The sequence below is a fragment of the Hypanus sabinus genome, chromosome 11 (assembly GCF_030144855.1).
Source record: "Hypanus sabinus isolate sHypSab1 chromosome 11, sHypSab1.hap1, whole genome shotgun sequence".
NCBI classification, from domain to species: domain Eukaryota; kingdom Metazoa; phylum Chordata; class Chondrichthyes; order Myliobatiformes; family Dasyatidae; genus Hypanus; species Hypanus sabinus.
In genome coordinates, this window is record NC_082716.1 from 62473002 (window position 1) to 62497428 (window position 24427).

A 24427-nucleotide genomic window follows, 5' to 3' on the forward strand; every position below is an offset into this window, starting at 1 on the left:
TGTTTCTCACTCCACAGGTACTGCCTAATCTAATGAGTGTTTCCAGCATTTTCTGTTTTTAATTCTGATTTTATACATCAGCATTTTTTCTAGATTTCACTTGCAGTGACTTGGAACATACTTCAAGGTCCCCAGAGCCCTAATAATTTCTGTGACATTCCTGAGTTTGTATTCATACTGTTGTAGGATTTTGTGAATAAAACATGCGAGATGTTTTATTTGCTTAACCAAAGCCACAACCCTTTACTTCCATACAAACAGAACCAAAAGCAGTCGCCATACATTGATGTCATTGTGTCGGACACTGTCTCTTAAATTGAACCAGCAACTCAATGACAGTGTTTGTGACTAATGTAAAACAGTTTCCATTATGGACAATATGTGTCATCTGTCACCCATTACATTACCCTGTGAAGGCCACACCCACCCAGAATTCACCTAAACCGAATCTGTCTGGAGTTCATTTGAGCCTCTCGGCTCAGATCCTGTGTCCCTTTATTGGATCAACAGCAGGTGCCTCTGCCTCATTAGGGGGTACTGGCACACACATTGTCATGCTGAGTCTGGTAGTGGAATCATCCAGGTCTTGCTGGGCCGGTTTATAGCAATCTACAGAAATACATTCAGCTTTTCCTTTCCTGTCCACAGTAAAAGTCTTTTCACCCCATTCCAAGATGTAGAACAGGCCATCGTAAGGGGGCTTAAGAGGGTGTTGATGTGCACCATGGCGGACAAAAACAAATGAGGTAGAACCTAGGTCAACTGGAACCAAGAGTGCTGTACGTCATTCCGGGAAGTAGGAATAGTGTCAAAGTTTACTGAGGAGGATGGAATGCTGCTGAGATGCTGACCAAGCAAAAAATCACCCTGCACCCTACTCCAACTAGCTGTGGAGGTCTGCAGGTCCTTTTTCGGAGTTCTTCTGAGCCCCAGCAGGACGCATAGGAGACGTTTGTGCCAGCACTCATCCACCACAGAGGAGCTCAGAGCAGGCTTTAGGGAATGGTGAGACTGCTTGCACAGGCCATTGGACTGCAGGTGATATGCAATTTAACAGTCTTTCGGTGCTTATAAAAAGAGTCAAGGGGAATACTGAAAAAAAGAAATGGCTCTGCATCAGTGATCAATATGGCATTATTAGTCATGAAATGGAGGTGAATCAGTGGCCATTGAAATCGTACGCTAATGCCTTAGATCTTTGATTCAGAGCAGAACTTTGTAAAGAGAGGGAGTCCAACAAGAGAATGGGATTAGAGCAGGTTGTTGATGTGGAGGATGACACCAGCATAAGCATAAAGGGCTGAATGGCCCCTTCTGAGCTGGAGGATTCCCTCTCCCTGAATGATTACTCAGTGACTCCCATTCACAGAATTCTGGCACCGGACACAGGCATTTCATTCCATCAGTGAAAATGTGTCCTTGTTTATGATTGACTTTGCAGTCCCTCTGTTTTACCATAATTATGTTCTGCTTGCATATTCATTCATAGTGAGGAACAGCAAAGGTTTATTCATGTGCAAGCTGGTGACATACTCTAGGTGGCACTCTAACCTTCTCCAAACACCTTTCACAACCAAGTTAATTCCAACATCAGAGCCAATTTTGTATTGTTAAGTGAAAACAAAATAAAATCAATACCTCATTTGTGATATGTTATTGTTAGATACGTTATCTTTTATTCTTAGTTGTTTTCTGCATTAACCTGAACTTTATTCTGTTTCCACAAGTTCAGTCTTGTGCCAAAGTAAAGGTTTGTACAACGTCCAACTTGCCCAAGGCTAATTCACTTGAGGTTATAAATCACCACTGTGACCTTCAAGCAGGAATGTTTAAAATGCTCTAATGATATTCCTGCTGTCCTATTTTGATATAGATTAATTCAATAACTTTAAAAGGATTTATAGTAACTCAAAAATACCGCATATGGGATCCTAGTAAGAGTATGTTAAATATTTAAAGGAGCATAGATCAAATGGACAGAGGCTTGTTCCCAGGGTTGAAGTGGCTGATATGAAGAGACATTGTCTTAAGATGATTTGAGGAAAGTATTGGGGGGGTGGGGGGGTGGGGTGTTACCAGAGCTAGGAATTTCACATGAAGCAGCCTGCCGGGGTAGTGGTAGAGGCAGATACATTAAGGACGTTTAAGAAACTCTTGGATAGGCCACAGGGATGATAGAAAAGTGGAATGCTACAGTATATGGGAGGTGAGGATTGAACAGATCTTAGAGTATATTAAAAGGTTGGCATAACACGTGCCCATATCTTTTATGTTAGGCCTTAATATGGCTGAACAACGTCACCAATCTTTGTATTAGAATTTGTTTCCATCACTATCCCCAGAATCACACCCACCCACGTGGATACTCTCTCTAAAGAAACACCTAGGGCCAAGAATGCAAGGTTATGAATGGTTTGCCTGGAGCTGCAGAATTGGCTCTAAATGATTAACCATGTGTCTTCTGCAGTTTCCAATCCGGGAGCTATTGGCTTCTACTCTAGGGCCTGTACTGTGCTGTACTGTTGTATGTTTACACAAGAAGTCCAGAATTAGTATTATTAATGCCATACCCATCCTCAGGGCTAAATTATTGTGTATAATGTTGAGTAGAAGCCAATAGCTCCCGGGTAGGAAACTGCAGAAGACACATGGTTAATCATTTAGAGCCAATTCTGCAGCTCCAGGCAAACCATTCATAACCTTGCATTCTTGGCCCTAGGTGTTTCTTTAGAGAGTGTATCCACGTGGGTGGGTGTGGTTCTGGGGATAGTGGTGGGAACAAATTCTAATACAAAGATTGGTGATGTTCAGCCATATTAAGGCCTAACATAAAAGATATGGGCACCCCCTGGAGAAAATGTTATAACTGCTGAATTTGGGTAGGGCTGCAACTTTAGGTGGTGGGATTAAAACTGCTGAGAGTACCAGTGCTGCACATCTACTCTTACGTTATGCCCACTGATAACTGGGCTGTAACACTGCAAAGTCAGAGCCCAATACAGCTTCCTGCTTCCTATTTCTAAGATGTGTAACAGTTAACCTTCGAGAAGTGATACTTTGGCAAGTACTTGTCAGCAAGGATAACAATGATTTAGCTTCAACAAGCCAAATCGCAGTTAAGTTCTATAGTAAGTACCAATTCATCCATCACTAAGGACCCAGTTACCCAGGGCATTGGTACCATCAAGGTAGGGTCACAGGAGCCTGAAGACACACACTCAATGTTTCAGTAACAGCTCTTCCCCTCTGCCATCAGATTGCTGGATGGACACTGAACCCAAGAAAACTACCTCATTATTTTTTATTGCTCTCTTTTTAAACTACTTATTTAATTTAATTTTTTAATATATATTTCTTACAGTAATTTGTAGTTTTAATTATTATGTACTGCTGCCGCAGAACAACAAATTTCATGAAGTAGGCTGGTGATATTAAATCTGATTCTGATTCTATTCCATAATTTTAATTTATGTTGAATTTGCATTCATGTCACTGGAGCACATTACACTTTGTCAAAAGTCTATGTGGATTATTGATAGCATAATCATTTGTGTGTAGAATAATCAGGTGCTATTTTTGGCTCCCTCTACTGAACACAGAACATGGAACAATACAGATCAGTATATACCCTATGGCCCATGATGTGGTGCCATCCTATATAAACTTACTCCCCGATCAAGCTAATCCTTCCCCCCTACATTGTCCATAACTTCCCATATTTTGTACATCCACTTGCCTGCCTAAGAGTCCTATTATATCAACCTCAGTCACCATCCCATCTCCAGCAGTGTGTACCAGGCACCCGTCACTCTGTGTAACAAAACAAACCTACCTACGACACTTCCCCTAAATTTTCCTCCACTCACCTAAAACAACTGTCTTCTGGTATTAGCCAATGCTGCCCTGGCATTTAAAAAAAAGGTGCTAACTGTCTATTCTATCTCTGCCTCTCATAAACGTGTACTCCTCTACCAAGTTGCCTCTCATCCTCCTCCACTCCAAAGGAAACTAGCTTTCACACTTTCCCTATAAGACGTATTCTCTAATCCAATGAACATCCTAGCAATTCACCTCTTTACTCCCTTTCAGGTGAAATGGCATTCTGCTACTAAACAATTTGCTGCACATAGCTGTTAAGACAAAGTGAACCACGTACACGGAAAAATGACCGAGAGCCAAAACCGGTCTAAAGGTTAGAAACTCAACTCACAAGCTGAAGACTCATCATGCATATTACAAAACTTTCCTCTGTGGACCACTCAAATACTGGGGTATAAATTCAATTTCAATGGTTGTGTGTACCAGCTAGCGGTCAGTCAGCAGCTCATTAAACACTTCACTTGATTTTAGAGTGCCAAAAGAACAGTCAGTTTTGCTTTACTATCTGAAGATTAATTTGTACCCCACACAGTTCTGTGTCACAGGCACTGTGGAATTCCAAGGTTTATTCTGTTGTTGATAGCCCCTGAATGTTTTATATGCAACTGTAAGGTTACACTTCTTGGACTCCAGGAAAAAAGCCCCAGACTGTGCCATTTCTAGCCCTCCAGTCCTAGTAACATCCTTGTGAACCAGCATGATACCTGCCCATCTCCAACTGTGCTACAAGATCATCTATCTTATTCTGTGCACTACTATAACACCTTCAGTCCTGTATTCATCACCTTTCTCGATTTTGTCCCCATGTGACAATTCAACTCATTCCAGTGACTGCAGTTTTGCCCTATCATCTGACTCTCCTTACTCACAGTCTCACTACACCTTGCATCTAGTCGTATACCAACTGCCCCATCCTCAGCTCTACCACTCCAGATCCCATCCCTTCGGAAAATTTGTTTAAACCCTCCCCAACACCTTCAACAAACCTGCCCACAATGATATTGTGCCCACTTGGGTTCATGTTTCACCACTCCTTTTTGGATGGGCCATACCTTCCCAGGAAGAGATCCCATTGAACCAGAAATCTGAAACCCTGCTTTCCCCGCCAGTCCCTCAGCTATGCCTTCATCTGCCAAGTCATCTTATTGTTACCCTCACTTGTGTGTGAAACAGGCGGCTATGCGGAGATTACTACCCTGGAGGTCCTGCTTGTCAGCTTTCTACTTAATACCCTATATTCTGTCTTCAGGACCTCCTCACTTTTCCTACCTATGTCATTGATACCAAATGCACCGTGACTGCCGCTGCTCACTCTCCCCCTGTAGAATGCTATGGACCAGATCGAGATATCACTGATCCAAGCAGCTGGGAGACAACATAACATCCGGGTGTCTCTTTCATGACCGTAATACCAGAAGACATAGGAGCAGAAGTAGGCCATTTGGCCTATCGGGTTTGCCCTGCCATTTTGTCATGACTGATGGATTTTCCCTCTGAGCTCCAGTCTCCTGCCTTCTCCACATAACTCTTCTTGCCCTGACCAATCTAGAATCAATCAACACCTGTCTTAAATACACATACAGACATGACCTCCACAGCTGCCCGAGGCAACAAATTCCACAGATTCACCACTCTTCGGCTAAAGAAATTACTCCTCATCTCCAATCTAAAAGGGCACCCCTCTATTCTGAAGCTATCTCCTCTGGTCTTAGACTCTCTCACCATAGGAAATATCCTCTCCATATCCACTCTATTGAGGCCTTTCACTATTTGATAGGTTTCAATGAGGTCGTCCCTCATTCTACTGAATTCCAGTGAATACAGGCGCAGAGCCATCAAATGCTCTTCATATGTCAAGCCATTCAATCCCGGAATCATTTTCGTGAATCTCCTTTGAACTCTCACCAGTTTTAGTACGTCGTTTCTAAGATAAGGGGCCCAAAACTGTTCACAATGCTCCAAGTGAGGCTTCACCAGTACCTTATAAAGTCCCAGCATTGCATCCTTGCTTTTATATTCTAGTTCCTCTTGAAATGATTGCTAACATTGCATTTGCCTTCCTCACCGCAGACTCAACCTACAAATGAACCTTTTGGGAATTGTGCACAAGCACACCCAAGTCCCTTTGCACCTCTTTTTTTTTGTATTTTCTCTCCATTTGGAAATAGTCAATCCTTTCATTTCTTCTACCAAAGCGCATGACCATTCAGTTCCCGACACTGTATTTCCACTCATTTCCTCAAAACCACCTGCTTCTCCATGTATCTTCATATCGTCTTCAAACTTTGCAACAAAGCCATCAATTCCGTCATTCAAATCATTGACATACAACATTTAAAAAAAAATTGGTCCCAACACAGACCCCTGTGGAACACCACAGTTACCGGCAGCCAGCCAGAAAAGGCTCCCTTTATTCCCATTCTTTACCTCACTGCTTTATCCTCCCTGTAATATCACAGGATCGTAGCTTGTTAAGCAGCCTCACGTATGGCACCTTGTCAAAGGCATTCTGAAAATCAAAATACACAACAACCCATTCTCCTTTGTCTATCCTGCTTGGTATTTCTTCAAAGAAGTCCAACAGATTTGTCAGGCAAAATTTTTCCTTGAGCAAACCATGATGATGACAGCCTATTTTATCATGTGCCTCCAAGAACCCTGAGACACCACCCTTAGTAATCGACTCCAACATCTTCCCAACCACTGAGATCAGACTAACTGGCCTGTAACTTTCTTTCATCTGCCTCTCTCCCTTCTTTAAGTGTGGAGTGACATTTGCAATTTTTTCCAGTCTTCCTGAACCATTCCAGAATCTAGTGATTCTTGAAAGATCATTACTGATGCCTCCACAATCTCTTTAGGCTCCTCTTTCAGAATTCTTGGGTATATCATCTGGTCCAGGTGACTTATCTACCTTCACACACTTCATGCTCCCTGACACCTGGAACTTCCACCATATTGCTAGTGTCTTCCACAGTGAAGACTGATGCAAAATACTTATCCAGAATCTCTCATCTGCTCCTTTAACTAAGGAATCCCCTATCACTACGGCAGTCCTCTTCTGAGCCACAGAGTCAGACTCAGTGCCAGAGACCTGACTACTCATGCCACCAAAACTATCTGACTTTGGCGTATCATCAAAACCCTTGGCAAACTTATGCAGATCCGTGGGGGTAAGTGTGTTGGCTGGTTGAGTTACGGCCTGGTATGGGAACACCAATGCCTTTTGAGTGGAAAATCCTACAAAAGGTAGTGGATTTTGCCCAGTACATCATAGGTAAAACCCTCCTATATACTGAGCACATCTACGTAAAATGTTACCGAAGAAAAACGGCATCCATCATCAAAGATGCTCACCACACAGGCCATGCTCTTTTCTCATTGCTGCCATCAGGTAGCAGGTACAAGGGCCTCAGGACTCACACCACCAGGTCCATGAACAGATTCTACCTGTCAACCATCAGGGTCTTGAAAAAAAGAGGATAACTACACTCATTTAAGAACTATTTTATCTTGTTTTCTCATGCTCATTACTTATTGCTATTTATTTACTATACTCAATTGCACGATTTGTTTACAATTTACAGATCCTGTTTAACAGTTACTGTTCTAAAGATTTGCTAAGCATGCCTGCTGAAAAAGAATCTGAGGGTTTTATGTGGCAACGTGAGCGTACTCTGATAATACTTTGAGAGGCTGGTCAAGGGCTACATCTGCAGCATGCTACCACCCACACAGGACTCCCTACAATTCACCTACCGGCACAAATGATCAACAGATGACGCAATAGCCACAGCTCTATACACCATCCTTACGCATCTGGAGAGGAGGGATGCTTATATGAGAATGTTGTCCTTGGACTACAGTTCAACATTCAACACCATAATTTCCTTCAGGCTCGACAAGAAGCTCGGAGACCTTAGTCTGCACCCTACCTTGTGGAGCTGGATCCTGGACTTACTATCGGATCGCTGGCAGGTGGTGAGGATGGGCACCCTCACCTCTGCCCCTCTGACCCTCAACACAGGAACACCCCCAGGGCTGTGTCCTGAGACCCCCCCCCCACTCCCTATACACCCACTACTGTGTTGCCACGCAAACTCCAACCTGCTGATCAAATTTGCAGATAACGTGACATTGATAGGCCTTATTTCCAACAATGATGAGACTGCCTACAGAGGAGAAGTCAACACCTTGACACAGTGGTGCCAAGTAAACAATGTTTCCCTCAATGTCAAAAAAACAGAGTTGATCATGGATTACGGGAGGAATGTAAACAGGCTAACCCATATTGACATCAAAACGACCGTAGTTAAGAGGGTGAGTATTTACAGGTTTCTTGGTGTACACGTCAAGAGCCTGTCCGGACTCTGGATTGGGGATTGCCAAACGTTATGTGGATTTTCTGGTGTAGTCTGTTTTGTCATGCGTTTTTGTGATAACATTCTGGAGGAACGTTGTCTCATTTTTTAACTGCATTGCATTTGTGGTTTCTAAATGACAATAAACTGAATCTGACATCACTGGGGATCTCACCTGGACTGTACATACCAGCTGTGTTGGGAAAGAAGCACAACAGCACCTTTTTCACCTCAAGATGGCTGAAGAAGCTTGGCATGAGTCCCCAGATCCTCAGGACTTTCTACAGGGGCACCATTGAGAGCTGGTTTTGTCATTGCCTGGTATGGGAACTGTACTACCTTCAATCACAAGGCACTCCAGAGCACGGTGTGGACAGCCCAGCACACCTGTCGATGTGAACTTTCCTCTACTCAGGACATTTACAGCAGCGGGTGTGTAAAAAGGACCCAGAGGTTCATCAGGAACTCCAGCCACCCCAACCACAAACTGTTTCTGTCTGGCAAATGGTACCGCAGCATTAAGGCCAAGACCAATGGGCTCTGGGACAGCTTCTTTCACCAGGCCATCAGATTTATCAATACACATTGATCTGTTTGTATATCTGACTGTACACTCATGTATACAGAACAATTATGTACACATTCTTAGTGTTTGGGCAATATCCTCCCACAATTTGCCTCTTTATTGCTTGTACATTGTGACGGAGACAGAACATGAAGATTTTTACTCCCGTGAATGTAAGAAATATAAATAAAATAAAATGAAAAAATATTACTTTCAACTTTGCTGTGGCTTTGCTAGGTCATTCTGAACCCTCCATGATATCCAAAGCAACCTGTTGTTGAGGGGAGCTCTGCACTGCCTGCCTGTCCCCTTTCCCTCTCCTGATGGTCTTCCAGTTACCTCTGTCCTGCACCTTGGGGTGTAACTACCTTCCTGTAGGTCCTGTCAATTGACACAATATGAAAGAAGCTGCAGTTGTCAGGGTCACCTGATGTCTCCTTGCCTGCCCACATCCTATGGGAGGAGCATTCTGCTATCATGCCTGGCATCCCCACTGCTCTATCTGTGAAACAAGAAAGAAAGATTAAATAAAAATCTACCTGTAGCCATCACCTCTCCTCAGCAAAGCCTCTATGAGCCAAAACCTGAGCTCCCCACTCTGACACTGGACTGGTCCCCCAGTAGTTGCTCCACTTAAACCTAACTTTTATTGGCAACATACACAAAACGTTGGAGGAACACCTGACTCCTTCCCCCTTCCTTTCCAGTCCTGATGAAGGGTCTTGGCCTGCAATGTCCCTTGCTTTCTCTTCTCCACAGATGCTGCCTGGCCTGCTGAGTTCCTTCAGCATTTTGTGTGTGTTGCTTGGATTTCCAGCATCTGCAAATTTTGTTATGTTCTCCTTATTGGCCATTGTCAAGTGCCTAATTATGCGCAATCCAATGTCTTCTTGGGGACTGTGGCAAGCAAAATGTCTTGACCATCCCGTTCACTTATTCAATAGGTACATTAAATGTTAGAGAAATGTTTACAGTATACATCCTGAAATTCTTTTTCTTCGCAAGCATTCACGAAAACAGAGAAGTTCCCCAAAGAATGAATGACAGTTAAAACATTAGAACCCCAAAGCCCACCTCCAGCTCCCCCCTCCCATGGACAAACAGCAGCAATTCAATGACCCCCACCCCCTCACCCACAAGCAAAAAAGCATCAGCACCCCCCCCCCCAACCAAGCTCTCAGGTATGCAGCAAAGCATTAATAAAGACACAGACTTGTAGTACCCCAAAGGTTACTTGTTCACCTGGATTTGACATACCACAGGCTCTCTCTCCCTAATAAGGGAAAAAGAGGTGTCCTCGTTTCACAGTGAGAGGGAGATGTAACAAACAACTCACTGATTTATGATGTTAAAAGTCTGTGGCATCACTTCTTCCAAGCTCTGTGCCCAGAGAGTCGGCCCCAAAAATGCTCAGGTCCCTCCCCAGCTATGCAAACCAAAGTCTCCAAGGGAATCAGAATAAAGATCTGAATAATCTGAATAAAGCATTTATTAATCATCGAGCAGTCTGGTACAGATGTACAGTTTACAATAAAATTCTGTAAAAGCATTAGAAACCAAATATTTTAGGAGCCTGGAGTTCAGCTATTCATCTAGTGATTTCCAGTTGTAGTGGATTAGTTGATTTTGCTCTCATTTCAGAGTCAGACTGTTGTTGGTTCAAGATCCCCAATGAAATGGAGTACTTCTCTTTGTATTATCTTTCAGTGCAGTACTGAAGGGTTTTAGTTGGTTTATGCTGCTGTCTCTCATATTGGATAATAAACTAACCCTTAGTCAGGCTACCTTTGGGTCAGTTTACAATAACCTGAGAAGCAGCAACATAAACCAGATCTCTAGTACTGCATTTGATTCATAACTGTAAGCCAGCACTAGACCTGTTGTTAAGAGATACTGGCTTTAATAAAGGATGTTCAGTTGATAGCTCTGCTTTGCTTTATTTGCTTATGCTTACATCACAGCAAAGACCTGGACCCACTGTAATTTGCGTACAATAGATCAATGGCAGATGCAGTCTCAATCACACGGCCTTGGATCACCTGGACAATACAAACACCGATGTCAGGATGCTGTTCATCTCAGCATTTAACACCATCGTTCCCACAATTCCGATTGAGAAGTTACAGAACTTGGGCCTCTGTACCTCCCTCTGCAATTGGATCCTCAACTTCCTAACCACAATCTGTGCAAATTGGTGATAACATATCCTCCTCACTGTCAATCAACACTGGTGCATCTCAGGAGTGTGTGCTTAGCCCACTGCTCTACTCTCTCTGATTGTGTGGCTAGGCATAGTTCAAATACCATCTATAAATTTGCTGATGATATAACCATTGTTGGTAGAATCTCAGATGGTGATGAGAGGGTGTACAGGAGTCAGATATGCCAACTAGTGGAGTGGTGTTGCAGCAACAACCTGGCACTCAATGTCAGTAAGATGAAAGAGCTGATTGTGGGCTTCAGGAAGGGTAAGACAAAGGAACACATACCAATACTTATAGAGGGATCAGAAGTGGAGAGAGTGAGCAGCTTCAAGTTTCTGGGTGTCAAGATCTCTAAGGATCTAACCTGGTCCCAACATATCTATGCAGCTATAAAGAAGGCAAGACAGCGATTATACTTCATCAGAAGTTTGAAGAAATTTGGTATGTCAACAAATACACTCAAAAACTTCTATAGATGTACCAAGGAGAACATTCTGATAAGTTGCGTCACTGTCTGGAATGGGGGCAGCTACTGCACAGAACTGAAAGAAGTTGCAGAGGGTTGTAAATTTAGTCGGCTTCATCTTGGGTACTAGCCTACAAAGTACCCAAGACATCTTCAAGGAGCAGTGTCTCAGAAAGGCAGCGTCCATTATTAAGGACCTCCAGCACCCAGGACATGCCCTTTTCTCACTGTTACCATCAGGCAGGAGGTACAGAAGTCTGAAGGCACACACTCAGCGATCAGGAACAGCTTCTTCTCCTCTGCCATCCGATTCCTAAGTGGACATTGAACCCTTGAATGCTACCTTACTTTCTTAATATATATTATTTATGTTTTTGCATGATTTTAATCTATTCAATATACATATACTGCAATTGATTTACTAATTAATTTATTTTTACTTTTTTTCCTTCTGTTTTATGTATTTCATTGAACCGCTGCTAGGTTAATAAATTTCATGACACATGCCAGGGATAATAAACCTGATTCTGCTTCTTCTAAGAAGATTATGTTTGCCACTGAGCTGCATCTATAGTTGCCTTTTACTTACCGATTTTCTATTGGATTTGCTTTACAGTTCGAATCCTGGGGAAGGTGAGCGAAAGTCTCGGAAGAATCTGCTGTGTTCGCCCACACGTTGAACACTTCACCTTTGTGGGTACGTGCATCTTTTTTGGCATAAAGTCACACTCCTCATCAGACAAACATACATGGCACTTTAACATGCAAAATTACCTTAAAATAAGGTCTGTATTGTACTAAATAACCTTATTCAAGGCATTTACTTATATATCTGGAACATTAATTGTTCACAATTAGGCACTTAAAATGACCAAAAAATGCATTTTAAAACACGAGTTACATTGAAGTATTGTTTTTGGCCCTGGCTCTGGACAATTTCCAATATTAAGGTAGTACTGTATAATATCATACGACTGATCTATATAGATGGACAGATCATTTACTCCTTGTGCTAATAACACCAAGCACAATCAGAGCCAAGTTGAACGTTCCAAGATCGTGAAAAACTCATTCTGAAGTGTGTTTTGCCTAGCTGTCTGTGCTTTTAATTAACTCCTGATATTTTATTACACATGAAGTCTTGTGATTACGGTTAAAGATCATTGGTTTGATAATTAGAAAAGGAAAATAAGTAGTTTCCTGGAGCGTGGTTGGCCATGCAGAATGTTGAACGAAATTCTGCCAGAACAAGTACTATTAACCTGCTTATGGTTCACTGATAATCTGCTATAATTTTCCTAGTGCTCCAAATCTGCCACTCCCTACCCAACTCTGCCAAATGATCCCAGCTGTTTCCCCCAACTCTGTATTTTAACGGTCTAAATTTACAATCAGTAAGAACTCAAGGTAGAAGAAATATCCAGAACAGAGAAAGAGAAAGCATTAGCATAACATAATGTCCCTATTAATATAAGAAACACATCCTCTGACTCACTCAGCAATTCCACTGAGATTAGCAATATATTCAGAAAATATTCCACACAAAATAAGAAATGTGTGTTGCTGATTTGCTTAACTATTGCCATGGAGATGAGTCAGGGATATACATTTTGGAGAACAGGCGGTTGTGAGTTAAGAATTGACAATAAGCCTCTGAGAAATGTTGTCGGCCTTTTGACTGAAATCTCAACCAAAGTGCAAGCAGTTGGCCAATCCACAATCAGTGTACTGATTTCTTGTGCTTAGGTCACCAAGTGAAATTCCTAAGTAGTATTTCCATACTATTTATCAAACAAAGGAAAGCATTTTTTTTGGGGGTTTGGTTTTGCAATCTAAAATGATACTGAAAGCAGTGAATTAAATTGCATTAGCTTTTGGCTGCTGGTTTTATGGAAATCAAACTCACAGAAGCATCAGAAAAATTATATCTTGATATCATTTGATGCAATTGTAAAATCTCTGGATTTGTTCAAGTTTTATAAGACAGGCCTGGGTGGGGTGGGGGGGGGGGGGTTATTTTCGCATTTTTAGAATTTGTAGCATAGTCCCAGTGATGTCACAATGGAGCATGATCAAATTAAAGGCCAATTCTAGCAGCCTGATAATAAGAGTTTAAATTTCTAACAAATATTTTCAGAGAGCTGCAGGAGCCATCCTGCAAAATGATGTTAAACATCAGTTTCACTGGATGAAGAAAGGGTAATAGGTTCAGAAGCAGCTGAAGCATAGGCTAAGTGTTGACTGCGAAATGTGTGCTTTGGAATCTAGGAAGAAAACTGATTTTGTCCAGCGTGTCTAATAAGAAGTGATGAATTTCCTATTACGCATTTCTAGATGTTCTGAAACACAATATTGAGGTAGAGCAGATTATATTCTCCCTCTGGTGCAACAGACACTGACAGATTAGACTGAGCTGTGGTGTAGGTCAAATGATACTCCAATAATATCTATGTCTAAACAGTTATTTTGAACAGTACAATATTCATTTTCACACTGGATGTAGGGATCAGGAAGTATCTGAAAAATCTCATAATATTCGTAACAACAAAGCCACCCTTTTGTTCTATAATAAACATAAACAGGGAGTTTTTGTGCTTTAGTATTTGCCAATAATGCAGAATGGGAAATTGCTCTTACATTCATTTTAGCTGATGCGAAAGAAGCTGTTGAGGTCATTCAATACAACCAAGGCTGATCCTCAACCTCAACACCTTGCTCCACTTCCCAACGTTCCTTAATGCCTTTTGATCCAAGGAAATTTATCTGTATCCTTAAATATATTCAACTGCAATACTTGGCCTCTACTGCCCCCTGTGACTTCCATAGGTTCATCACTTCCTCCCAGTCCGAGTACTAAATCTCTTGTCTGGTAATCTGAGATAGTTAACACTCTTCCCCTGCCCCCTCACTTGTAGACATTCCAGTCAGGAGAAAAATTGTCTTGCATTAGACCAGCCTCATCAGAATTCTGTAACTTTTAGTTAGATGCCCTCTCGTTCTTCTAAACTCTAATGAAAACAAACCTAATCCCATAATCGCTTCTCATATGGTGATGTTATCCCAGAAATAAGTCTGATGAACCTTTGTTACATTCAGTCTAAGGCAAGTATATCGCATCGACTGTTAGAGACCAAACCTACACATAATTCTGCTGGCATGATCTCACCAAGGTCAGCACAATTATAACAAGTCATCCTTGCTTCCATAATTACAACCTAGAGTATCTCTGTGGCAACACCTGCATTATTACTTTCTGCTGTTGGTGTACTTATGTTGATTTGCACTTAATCGAAATTATTTATTCACACTTCCTTCAATAAGCCTTATAAACAACTTTCTAAAAGTTTACTGAAACTCCTAACTACATATTTGATTCTGCCCTGGAGGTTTAATTGACTTCAGTCTTGCCTTACTAAGTACCGTGCTTTCAAAATATTCACCAATTTATCAAGAAGTCACATAACCAGCTGTTGATAATCAATGCAGTTGAAAGCCAAGCTGGCAAAGTTTGATTCAAAACTAGATGGACAGGAGTTGTGTCTGAAATCAGCAGTATGTGAATAATGAGGATTAGGAGTTTAAAGTCTGAGGACCAAGATTAGTGAAGTCCGGGAAGCCAAGGGATATGAGGGAAAATATGTGATCAGTAAAAACAGAAGGAGCTGACTAAAGGTGGGTGAGCCCATGAAACCAGCGAACACTTGTTTGAGAATGTAACTTTAATGCAGAGGCCACTTCCCCATTACAAATTTCTCTTGTTTGGAATACAAGAAGAATGTATAAATCTGCATTACCCATAAATTATCTGAGGCATTTGTCCATAGGCAATAGATTGTAGAAGGTTCATTATTTTTAATGCAAACAATCTTTCAAATCAGTCTTTTATTGATTGCATCTCTGCTTCAGATGAAAATGCCAACCTGGGTACAGCAATGAGATATGAAGAGATTGGTGAGTGTGATAATTTCCATCTGACTTTTTGTGTTAAATTTCTCAATTTTACTTTTAACGAATATTGTAATTATGAGGATGGTATCTAGAAAAACACTGACTCAGTCCAGAATCCTCTTGACACCATTTCCCACTGGATGTCCTCAGACTGCGAGATAGCAATGGAACCGGAACAGTTTCACATATTGTTGAGGACCTACCTTCAGGCTATGTGCAGAGTGAATGATTATTAAAAAACATACACCTGCTTGCCATAGGCTGTTTAAAGTAGTTTGTCAAGCCTCGCATTTTAAATGACCCCAATGCTGAGAAAGCTGCTTCCACTAAGTTGGAAACTCTCAGAACTCTTGGAGTTGTTAATGCCCAATGATTGGATACTTCATTTGATCTAGACTTGGAGGTTCCAATTCATGTTTTTGGATAAATCAGATGTCGTAATGGGGAAAGGTATTAGGGATCAAATACTGAAGAAAAAAGAGGAACAATGATGTGAGGCACCACCATTTTTGATGTCGAATCCTCTTCAGATGGCTGAACATGGTTTAAGCAGCAGGAAAAACCTCATATCAGTGTTACTTAAAGAGATGATCCATCACTCATAATTTATTTGCTGTTTCATTCCTGCTTGCATTTGCTAGTCCCAAGTATTTGCTACTTTCTAGAAATGGTTTAACTTTCAATCCTGTAATATGTGAATAGTGCAAATGTACATTTTGCCAGTTGCATTGCCTCTGCACAAATATGTTGGCAAAACACCTGGATATATTAGTCCTCATTCACCTCGGAAGCCAGCATGAGCAGAAAGCACATTGGGCTCAAAGCGGAGGAAGGCCTTCACCCTGAAGGCCAGGAATTTGAGAGATTGTTCATCAGGTAGGAAACTCAATGTGTGGCATAACTTTTGTAAGGAAAGCTTCCCTAAAATCTGCTGGATGATATAAGTGGCTTCAAGATGATGTCCAACACCTTATTTGCTGAAGCTAGAGATACTTGCAGCACCTATGAGTTTGCTGCTTGCTTGTCTGTCATGGAAGCTCTCAATTCAAAAAGGGAACTATTTCTGTTTCAGAACTTTCTGCCAGAGTTATTGACATTTTATAACATTTGCTTCATCACTATTGGACTTAAAAACAAACACAAAATCAATATCCTAAGCAACATTGATAAATGAAATTTCTTTCTACTGTACATGGTCAAGGCATCACACAATCGATGCACTTCTGCCTGTCTCAGTGATTCTCCTTGTATGGTTGGAGCATGTCTAGTAGAGGAGACTGCTGCTAGCCTCTGGGGATGACATCAAGCTGCTGCAGGCCTGGAAGAATGAGCTGTGGATTATACATTATCTAGCCAGGCGGCAGAGGTCTGTGCCTGCAATAGCAAATCCTCTGGTAGACTGTTAATAGTGCCTTGTGGAGGGGCATCAAGTTTATGCTTTGCCAGGAGGATGACTAAGCTCAGCCTCAGACGTTGGCTGGATTTCTCAGACTCCCTGCATGCTATTTCACACACAGTAATCCATGATGGCAACTGTCTGACATACCATAAGAACAGCCTGAACTTGTACTGCAGTAGCCAGACACCAGGGAAACTGCTGCTTTTGTTGGAATAGCAACTACAACATTAAGTACTGCTCTGTCCTAAGTTTGAGAGGAGATTTGGTCCCCACTTCCACAGAGGAAAGAATGGGCTCTCAGTTCTGCAGGTAACACTTTAACACCAAACGCCTATCAATATTCACCACCAACTGATCTCACCTTGCTTGTTCATGCCAATGGTTGCTGCATTTAGATAGCACTAACCATTTTTGATCATTGGATGCATCAAAGGGGTCAATGACAGTTTTTGTTTGGCTTAAGTTAGCCTATAGTGTCTAAAATCAGCCTACATTTCTTCCAGGAGCAGATCATGGGAGCAGTAGCTAACAGTCCCTGGGGAACACGTAATCATGTTATACAGTACTTAGGATTCAGCAAGGTTTATGTGCACAGTACCTGAGGCCTTGTAAGAGAAGATGCATAGGAGATAAGCTTTGTACTGACACAGGAGCTGGTTGCTATGGACATCAATGCCAATTTTCAAGGCAACATCCTAGATAAAATGCTGCAAGAGGTCCCTGTGTTGTGTATTTATGATTCACACAAAGTCAGCATGACTGAGAAGATTACGTAAGCACAAAATATGAATTGAAGCAGTTGGTCTTTAATCAAACAGTAGGCATGGTACAGTTTTGCAACTATAGCAGTGTGACACGGTGACAGCCCACTAAATTTAAGTCAGCACACATCATTACACACAGATAGCTCTATCTTCAAATGCCATATCCAACCAGCCACCCTCAAACTTCTTGCTGAATATAGAGACAGTACCATACTCCATCAACAATCTCAATTAGGTCTCATTCATTCATAACAATGTACAACACCTTGCCTTCATCTCCTCATTTGCACACACTGGTCATTATTCAACCCTGACAACCATATCACCCAACACACTGCAGGAACTTACTGACAAAATGTTGGCCCATATGGGGCAGGAACAACTGCAAATACAATTTACATGGAGAAGATGGTACCTCAGATGCGGCAAGTAGAGAGGCTGAAGCTGAATCTCCAACCTACTTCTCTTTCTCACAATCACAACCATGAGCACATGGTGAGGGAATGAACAGCATAGAAATAGGCCCCACATATGTAGAAACACTGGGCCTATGTGGCCTACAAGTAGGACAGGGTGTTACCAGACTGCCAGAGGGAGAAATTGTGCAGATATTCACCCACAGAGGTTTCTGATGAGGTCTTTACAACAACCTGCATAGGAAAGTTGCAGGTTAACAGCAATGAAATCCTTGCTACGTTGATAGAGGATGAGTCCTGACGAAGGGTCTCGGCCCGAAACGTCGACAGTGCTTTTCCCTATAGATGCTGCCTGGCCTGCTGTGCTCAACCAGCATTTTGTGTGTGTTGTTTGAATTTCGAGCATCTGCAGATTTCCTCATGTTTGCTGATAGAGGATGTTCAGTTGGCAGGGAGAATGGGGGGCCTTCAGCATCAACGTCACCTCCACTGATGATGAAATGCCTGCAAGTTAATTGCCAGGCTCGGCAAACACCACGATATCAAATGTAACCAGTATGTTGAACAAGCACACATTAATTACACATCGAGACCGCCATCTTTGTGCCTTATTGATCCTAGTTCTGATTGATTTCAAAGGGTTAATTCCTTCATCTGCAACATGAGGAAAGTTGCCCTCAGTGAGAGTTGGATGATTTGGGGCCGATTGTAGTTTGCTCTGCCAAGCATTGCTGTCTGAGCATGTAATCCCAGTTAGCATGCTGAATGAGAATCAGAATCAGGTTTATTAGCATTGGCATGTGATGTGAAATTTGTTAATTCAGCTTCAGAGATTTGGCATGTCACCAAATACACTCAAAAACTTCTATAGATGTATTGTGGAGAGCATTCTGACAGGCTGCATCACTGTCTGGTATTGGGGGAGGGCGTACACACAGGACCGAAAGGAGCTGCAGAGGGTTGTAAACCTAGTCAGCTCCATCTTGGGTACTAGCCTTTCAATGCAATACATAATATAGAAGAGAAAAAATAAGTAAAATAAAAATAATAATAAACAAATAAGTAAATCAATTACAGTATATGTATATTGAATAGATTAAAAAATCTGCAAAAAAACAGAAATACTGTATATAAAAAAAGTGAGGTCGTGTCCAAGGTTTCAATGTCTACTTAGGAATCAGATGGCAGAAGGGAAGAAACTGTTCTTGAATTGCTGAGTGTGTGCCTTCAGGCATCTGTACCTCCTACCTGATGGTAATAGTGAGAAAAGGGCATGCCCTGGGTTCTGAAGGTCCTTAATAATAGATGCTTCCTTTCTGAGGCACCGCTCACTGAAGGCTAGTACCCAAGATGGAGCTGACTAGGTTTACAACCCTCTGCAGCTCCTTTCGGTCCTGTGTGTACGCCCTCCCCCAATACCAGACAGTGATGCAGCCTGTCAGAATGCTGTCCATGGTACATCTATAGAAGTTTTTGGGTGTATTTGGTGACATACCAAATCTCTTCAAACTCCTAATTAAGTATAGTCGCTGTCTTGCCTTCTTTATAACTACATCAATATGTTGGGACCAGGTTAGGTCCTCAGAGATCTTGACACCCAGGAACTTGAAACTGCTCACTCTCTCCACTTCTGATCCCTCTATGAGGATTGGTACGTGTTCCTTCATCTTACCCATCCTGAAGTTCGCAATCAGTTCTTTTGTCTTACTGACTTTGTTACTGCGACACCACTCCACTAGTTGGCAGGTCTCACTCCTGTACACCTTCTCGTCACCACCTGAGATTCTACCAACAATGGTTGTATCATCAGCAAATTTATAGATGGCATTTGAGCTATGCCTAGCCACAATGTCATGTATATATAGAGAGTAGAGTAGTGGGCTAAGCACACACCCCTGAGATGCTCCAGTGTTGATAGTCAGCGAGGAGGATATGTCATCACCAATCCGCACAGATTGTGGTCTTTTGGTTAGGAAGTCGAGATTCCAATTGCAGAGGGAGGTACAGAGGACCAGGTTCTGCAACTTCTCGATCAGGATTGTGGGAATGATGGTATTAAATGCTGAGCTATAGTCGATGATCAGCATCCTGACATAGGTGTTTGTGTTGTCCAGGTGGTCTAAAGCCGTGTGGAGAGCCAGTAAGTTTGAACCATCAGATTTAAACAGCCATGCATATACACAAACTTTTTACTCAGTTTTGTACAAGTATTTGACTCCTCTAAACATTAATCATGAATGCAGTGGAGATGCCCTTGAATGTATTATGTTTAAGGATTGTGATTTTATAGGTAAGTCCAGATCCTGGACCAACTAACTGGAGATATAATTTACGATTTAGTTACTTAAATATCCCAGAACTTTTAAAAATAGATTTGTTATCTATTCTGTGACCATGGGAAATCAAAATCAATCTAGTTCATCTATGTCCTTTAGGGATAAACTCTGATGCCCATAGCTTGTCTAGTCAGTAAGTGGTCCCAAATCCACAGAAAATGTTCATGTCCAATTACTTCGGGCTAAGCCATGGTGGCATTTTGGTCCTTGTTTAAACATCCTGACTGTTTGCCCCTCTTCACCATTATATTTATGCCAGATGAGGGAGGATGGGACTAGAAAATGAGAGTAATGATTTTTTTGTTTGTAAACTAAAGCTACTTTTAAAAGCTTTGTTTCTAAAATGGTCAAGGAAGCCATTTGTTAGTGTCGTTTCCAATAGCAAAGCAAACACCAGAAAGGCTGCAGCAATTTAGCAAAGCATCAAGGTGTGCAGGAGGACCATCGAGCTGGTTCAGACAGTGATAAACGTAACAAAAGCATGAGTAGAGAACTCAATGTCACTGTTGTCAAGGATAACAATATAAAGTAACTGGGCCCAGAACACAGGCACTCTTACAACTCCCTCACAATGTGAGTCTTTTGTCAATGACCTTGACCAGGTGCCGGTATATCTTGTCTACTCCACACAGGAGGAAATTTGCATTCCAGCAGCAGACCTAGTCTTTTACTCAAGTATGAGCAGCCTAGGATTTGGGACTGATCAGTTACTGGGGCTTTCTCCCATATAATGGAGCCAAGTGTCAGGCATCTTGACAGAACCTCCAAGTAACTGCTACACCAATAATAAAATAAAATACTGGGCACTGAGTATGCACTCTTACAACTCACGCACACTTTATTTTCCACGTGCACAAGGAGAACAGCATGGCCCCTGTCACCCACACTGTTCTGAAGTCTGAACAGAAAACTGTTTCGTTTATACGGAATTGGCTTATCAGTTATGGGTGTTGACCATGTGGTGAATTGTGTATGTTTGAATTCCTTACTTGCTAGATCAATCGCCTTTCACAATGCAGATGCTCAAAATCAAAAGGAACTACAAGCTGACAACTGGTGGTACTTTGAAGCAATTGTCCCCCAGTTGCTGGGAGTATTTCACACCCTTCCAGTATCCCTATTTTGTCTGCCTCCGGCAACCCCTACTGTGCTAAATTCTTCCTGGTTGATTACACATTGCCAGTTATTCTCACCTGTCTGTCTGCAGTAAGCAAGATTGGCTCTGGCAGTCTCGCTTCAACGGCCTCCCTTGTCTGGGTTTGACTGCATACCGCCACAGTCATTCTCGCCTGCTTATCTTTAACCCTTGCCTATTGCAGCTTCCACTTTGCCATACTGAAAACAATAGCCTCATGGCTGAAGCAAGTAAATCCTTTGCATTGTTAGCTGCCATTTCACTGTTCTCCAATTTCATTCAGTACACAGAAGAGAAGGAGAAATAAATGTGGCAGAAAGGATATTGTGTATTGAGTGAAAGTATTAGCTAAAATTCCTTAATCTTTTCTGTCCCAAGTAGAACTTCTGCCACATATATTGTGTGATAATTCTTAATTCAGTGTAAACCCCCTGTGTTTGGAAGGCCACCTTTCCCAGTGTAAAATATTGTTCAACTTCCACTCATTCAGAGCTCCGGATCTTGTTGCTGTGCGGCAGTGATTTGCTGGAATCCTTTTGTATCCCTGGTCTATGGAATGAGGAAGATGTAAGTATATCTTACAGCTGTAACTTATTTTGTTGTTTATATTTGCAGAGTTCATGGCTAATAATGGTTGACATTACTGTAGAGATGTTTTCATAACTTTGGCAGTTCATGCTAAAAGAATGAGTTTAGAAATAAAATTGCTAATATTGTATTGAAAACAAAATGAAGTGAATAAAAATGCTTCCTGCCTGCAAGTTTTCTGGCTTTCCTTAGATGAGCATCTCGGGCATGAACAAAGAACATAGAAATCTACAGCACATTACAGGTCCTTTAGTCCACAATGTTGTGCTGACGATGTAACCTACTCTAGAAAATGCCTAAAATTACCCCACTGCAAAACTCGCTATTTTTCTAAGCTGCATGTACTTATCTAAGAGTCTCTTAGAAGACCCTATTGTATCCACGTACACCACCGTCGCCATTCCACACACTCACCACTCTTTGAGTGAAAAACAGACATCCCCTCTGCATCTATTTCCAAGCACCTTAAAACCATGCCCCCTTGTGTTAGCCATTTCAGCCCTGGGAAAATGCCTCTGGCTATCCACACAATCATTGCCTCTTATCATCTTATACACCTCTATCAGGTCACCTTTCATCCTCCGTCACTCCAAAGAGAAAAGGCCGAGTTCACTCAAACTATTCTCATTCAGCATGCTCCCCAATCCGGACAACATCCTTGTGAATCTCCTCTGCACTCTCTTTATAGAATCCACATCCTTCCTGTAGTGAGGTAACCAGAACAAGTGGGGTCCGACCAAGGTCTTATATAGCTGTAAGAACCCATCTTGTACTTCTCTCTCAAGCTACTTTCTTCAGTAACTGAGTTCATTTAGAGATTCTTAGTGATGCACTTGTTTAATTTATCCACTTCTATAAATACAAGACAAAAAATGGGAATTCTTTAAAAGTTGTGAATTATTTTGGCCATTAGCTTCCTTCTGTTCCTCATGCATCCAGTCCTTAACACAGGTGTCTCACACATTATAGCAGCTTGGGGAAAAGAAATCATCCAACTGAATTCACAAATCATGGCTATATCATTGTGATTGCTATTGTATCTTGAAATTTCCTTCCCTAGGTGGAAGTTATAGTAGGTGATTTTGGAATAGTGGTCGTCCCACGTGACAGTGTAGACACAGACAGGATCCTCAATCATTCCTCAATACTTCGCAAATACAAGGTAGGTCTTAGCCATTTAATTCTGAGAGGTTTTGTCCCCTACAGTTATTTGCCTGCCTGGTTTGGAAGCAGGAATAGATTTTACTATGAAGCGCTACTTGTAGCCTGACTTGTTTATTTTGATAACAAATATCCAAATGACAAAACCATTATTGGTTGCATTGAGTTCAAACCAATTAGAAATAGACAATAACTAAGGGAAGCTTCTTTAATGCCACTGTGAGAAGGTTCTGTTTGCTTGTCTGAAGATTATATAATTTATTAATCTTCAGATATTTTATCTTTATTATCCTATCAAATGACATAATTTGGTGTACTTGGAGACCATTGTCAACAATGTTTCAACAATATGATCTGGTCATTAAGAGGCGAACCTCTGAAATTCCAATAAGTAATTAATAAGTATCCAACAATTCCACTTTTTCAAGGTGGCACCAGTGATCATTGATGATGTTCTGTGGGCTGCAGAAAATCGATCCAAAATTTCTTTTAAATATATTTCTTTTGAATTACTTTCACTGCAATCTGAAGCATATGACTTCCCTCCGAGTATTGGACTTTGAAATCAACTCATTGATCTTCATATCTCAAGATGGAGTGAAGAACCTGGACCAATCAGGCATGGCACCTCTAATTTTCATCACCATGACTGAAAGCGAGGCAGGAGAGGAGGGCTTCAAGGCAAGTTGAAATTCCTCCTCGACCCAGCAAATCTTGTCAGCAAATGTGCAGTCGCTGGAGAGCAAAACTGAGGAACTGGGGGAAAGACTGCTGTATCAGAGGCCTAATTGTATGCATTATTGAAACGTGGCATTCTCCGGGCACACCAGGTGCAGCAGTCAAACCAGAATTCTCCATTCACAGAATGGACTGAACTGTTGACTCAGGAAAGACAAAAGGAGGAGGTGTGTGTTTTGTGGTTAACTCTTGTAGGTGCTCTGACATGGCAGTTCTGTTGAACTCGTGTTCCCCAAACTTGAACACCCAATGATCAAAGGTTTCCTGTTCTATCCATCTCTGGAGTTCTCATCCATAATCCGAACCACTGTGTACATACCACCAACAGCCAACTATAATCAAGTGCCCACAACACTGCACTAAGTTGTCTGCAAACAAGAAACATCCCATCCCAATGCATTTCAAGTCATAGTTGGAGGCTTCAACCAGGCTTGTGAAGAAAACTCTGCCCAATTACCACCAGCATA

The 24427-nt window shown here is 41.7% G+C and overlaps 1 protein-coding gene across 2 annotated transcripts in view; it reads left to right on the forward strand.

Annotated features, from left to right (window-relative positions):
• Positions 1–24427, forward strand: part of nmnat2 (nicotinamide nucleotide adenylyltransferase 2) — a 328536-nt gene that overhangs the window by 290433 nt on the left and 13676 nt on the right. For both annotated transcript variants that reach the window (XM_059984483.1, XM_059984484.1), the window contains 4 exons: positions 12092–12172; positions 15382–15426; positions 21964–22040; positions 23122–23223. In XM_059984483.1, the coding sequence (XP_059840466.1) occupies positions 12092–12172; positions 15382–15426; positions 21964–22040; positions 23122–23223 (305 nt within the window). The remainder of the gene's footprint in view (positions 1–12091; positions 12173–15381; positions 15427–21963; positions 22041–23121; positions 23224–24427) is intronic.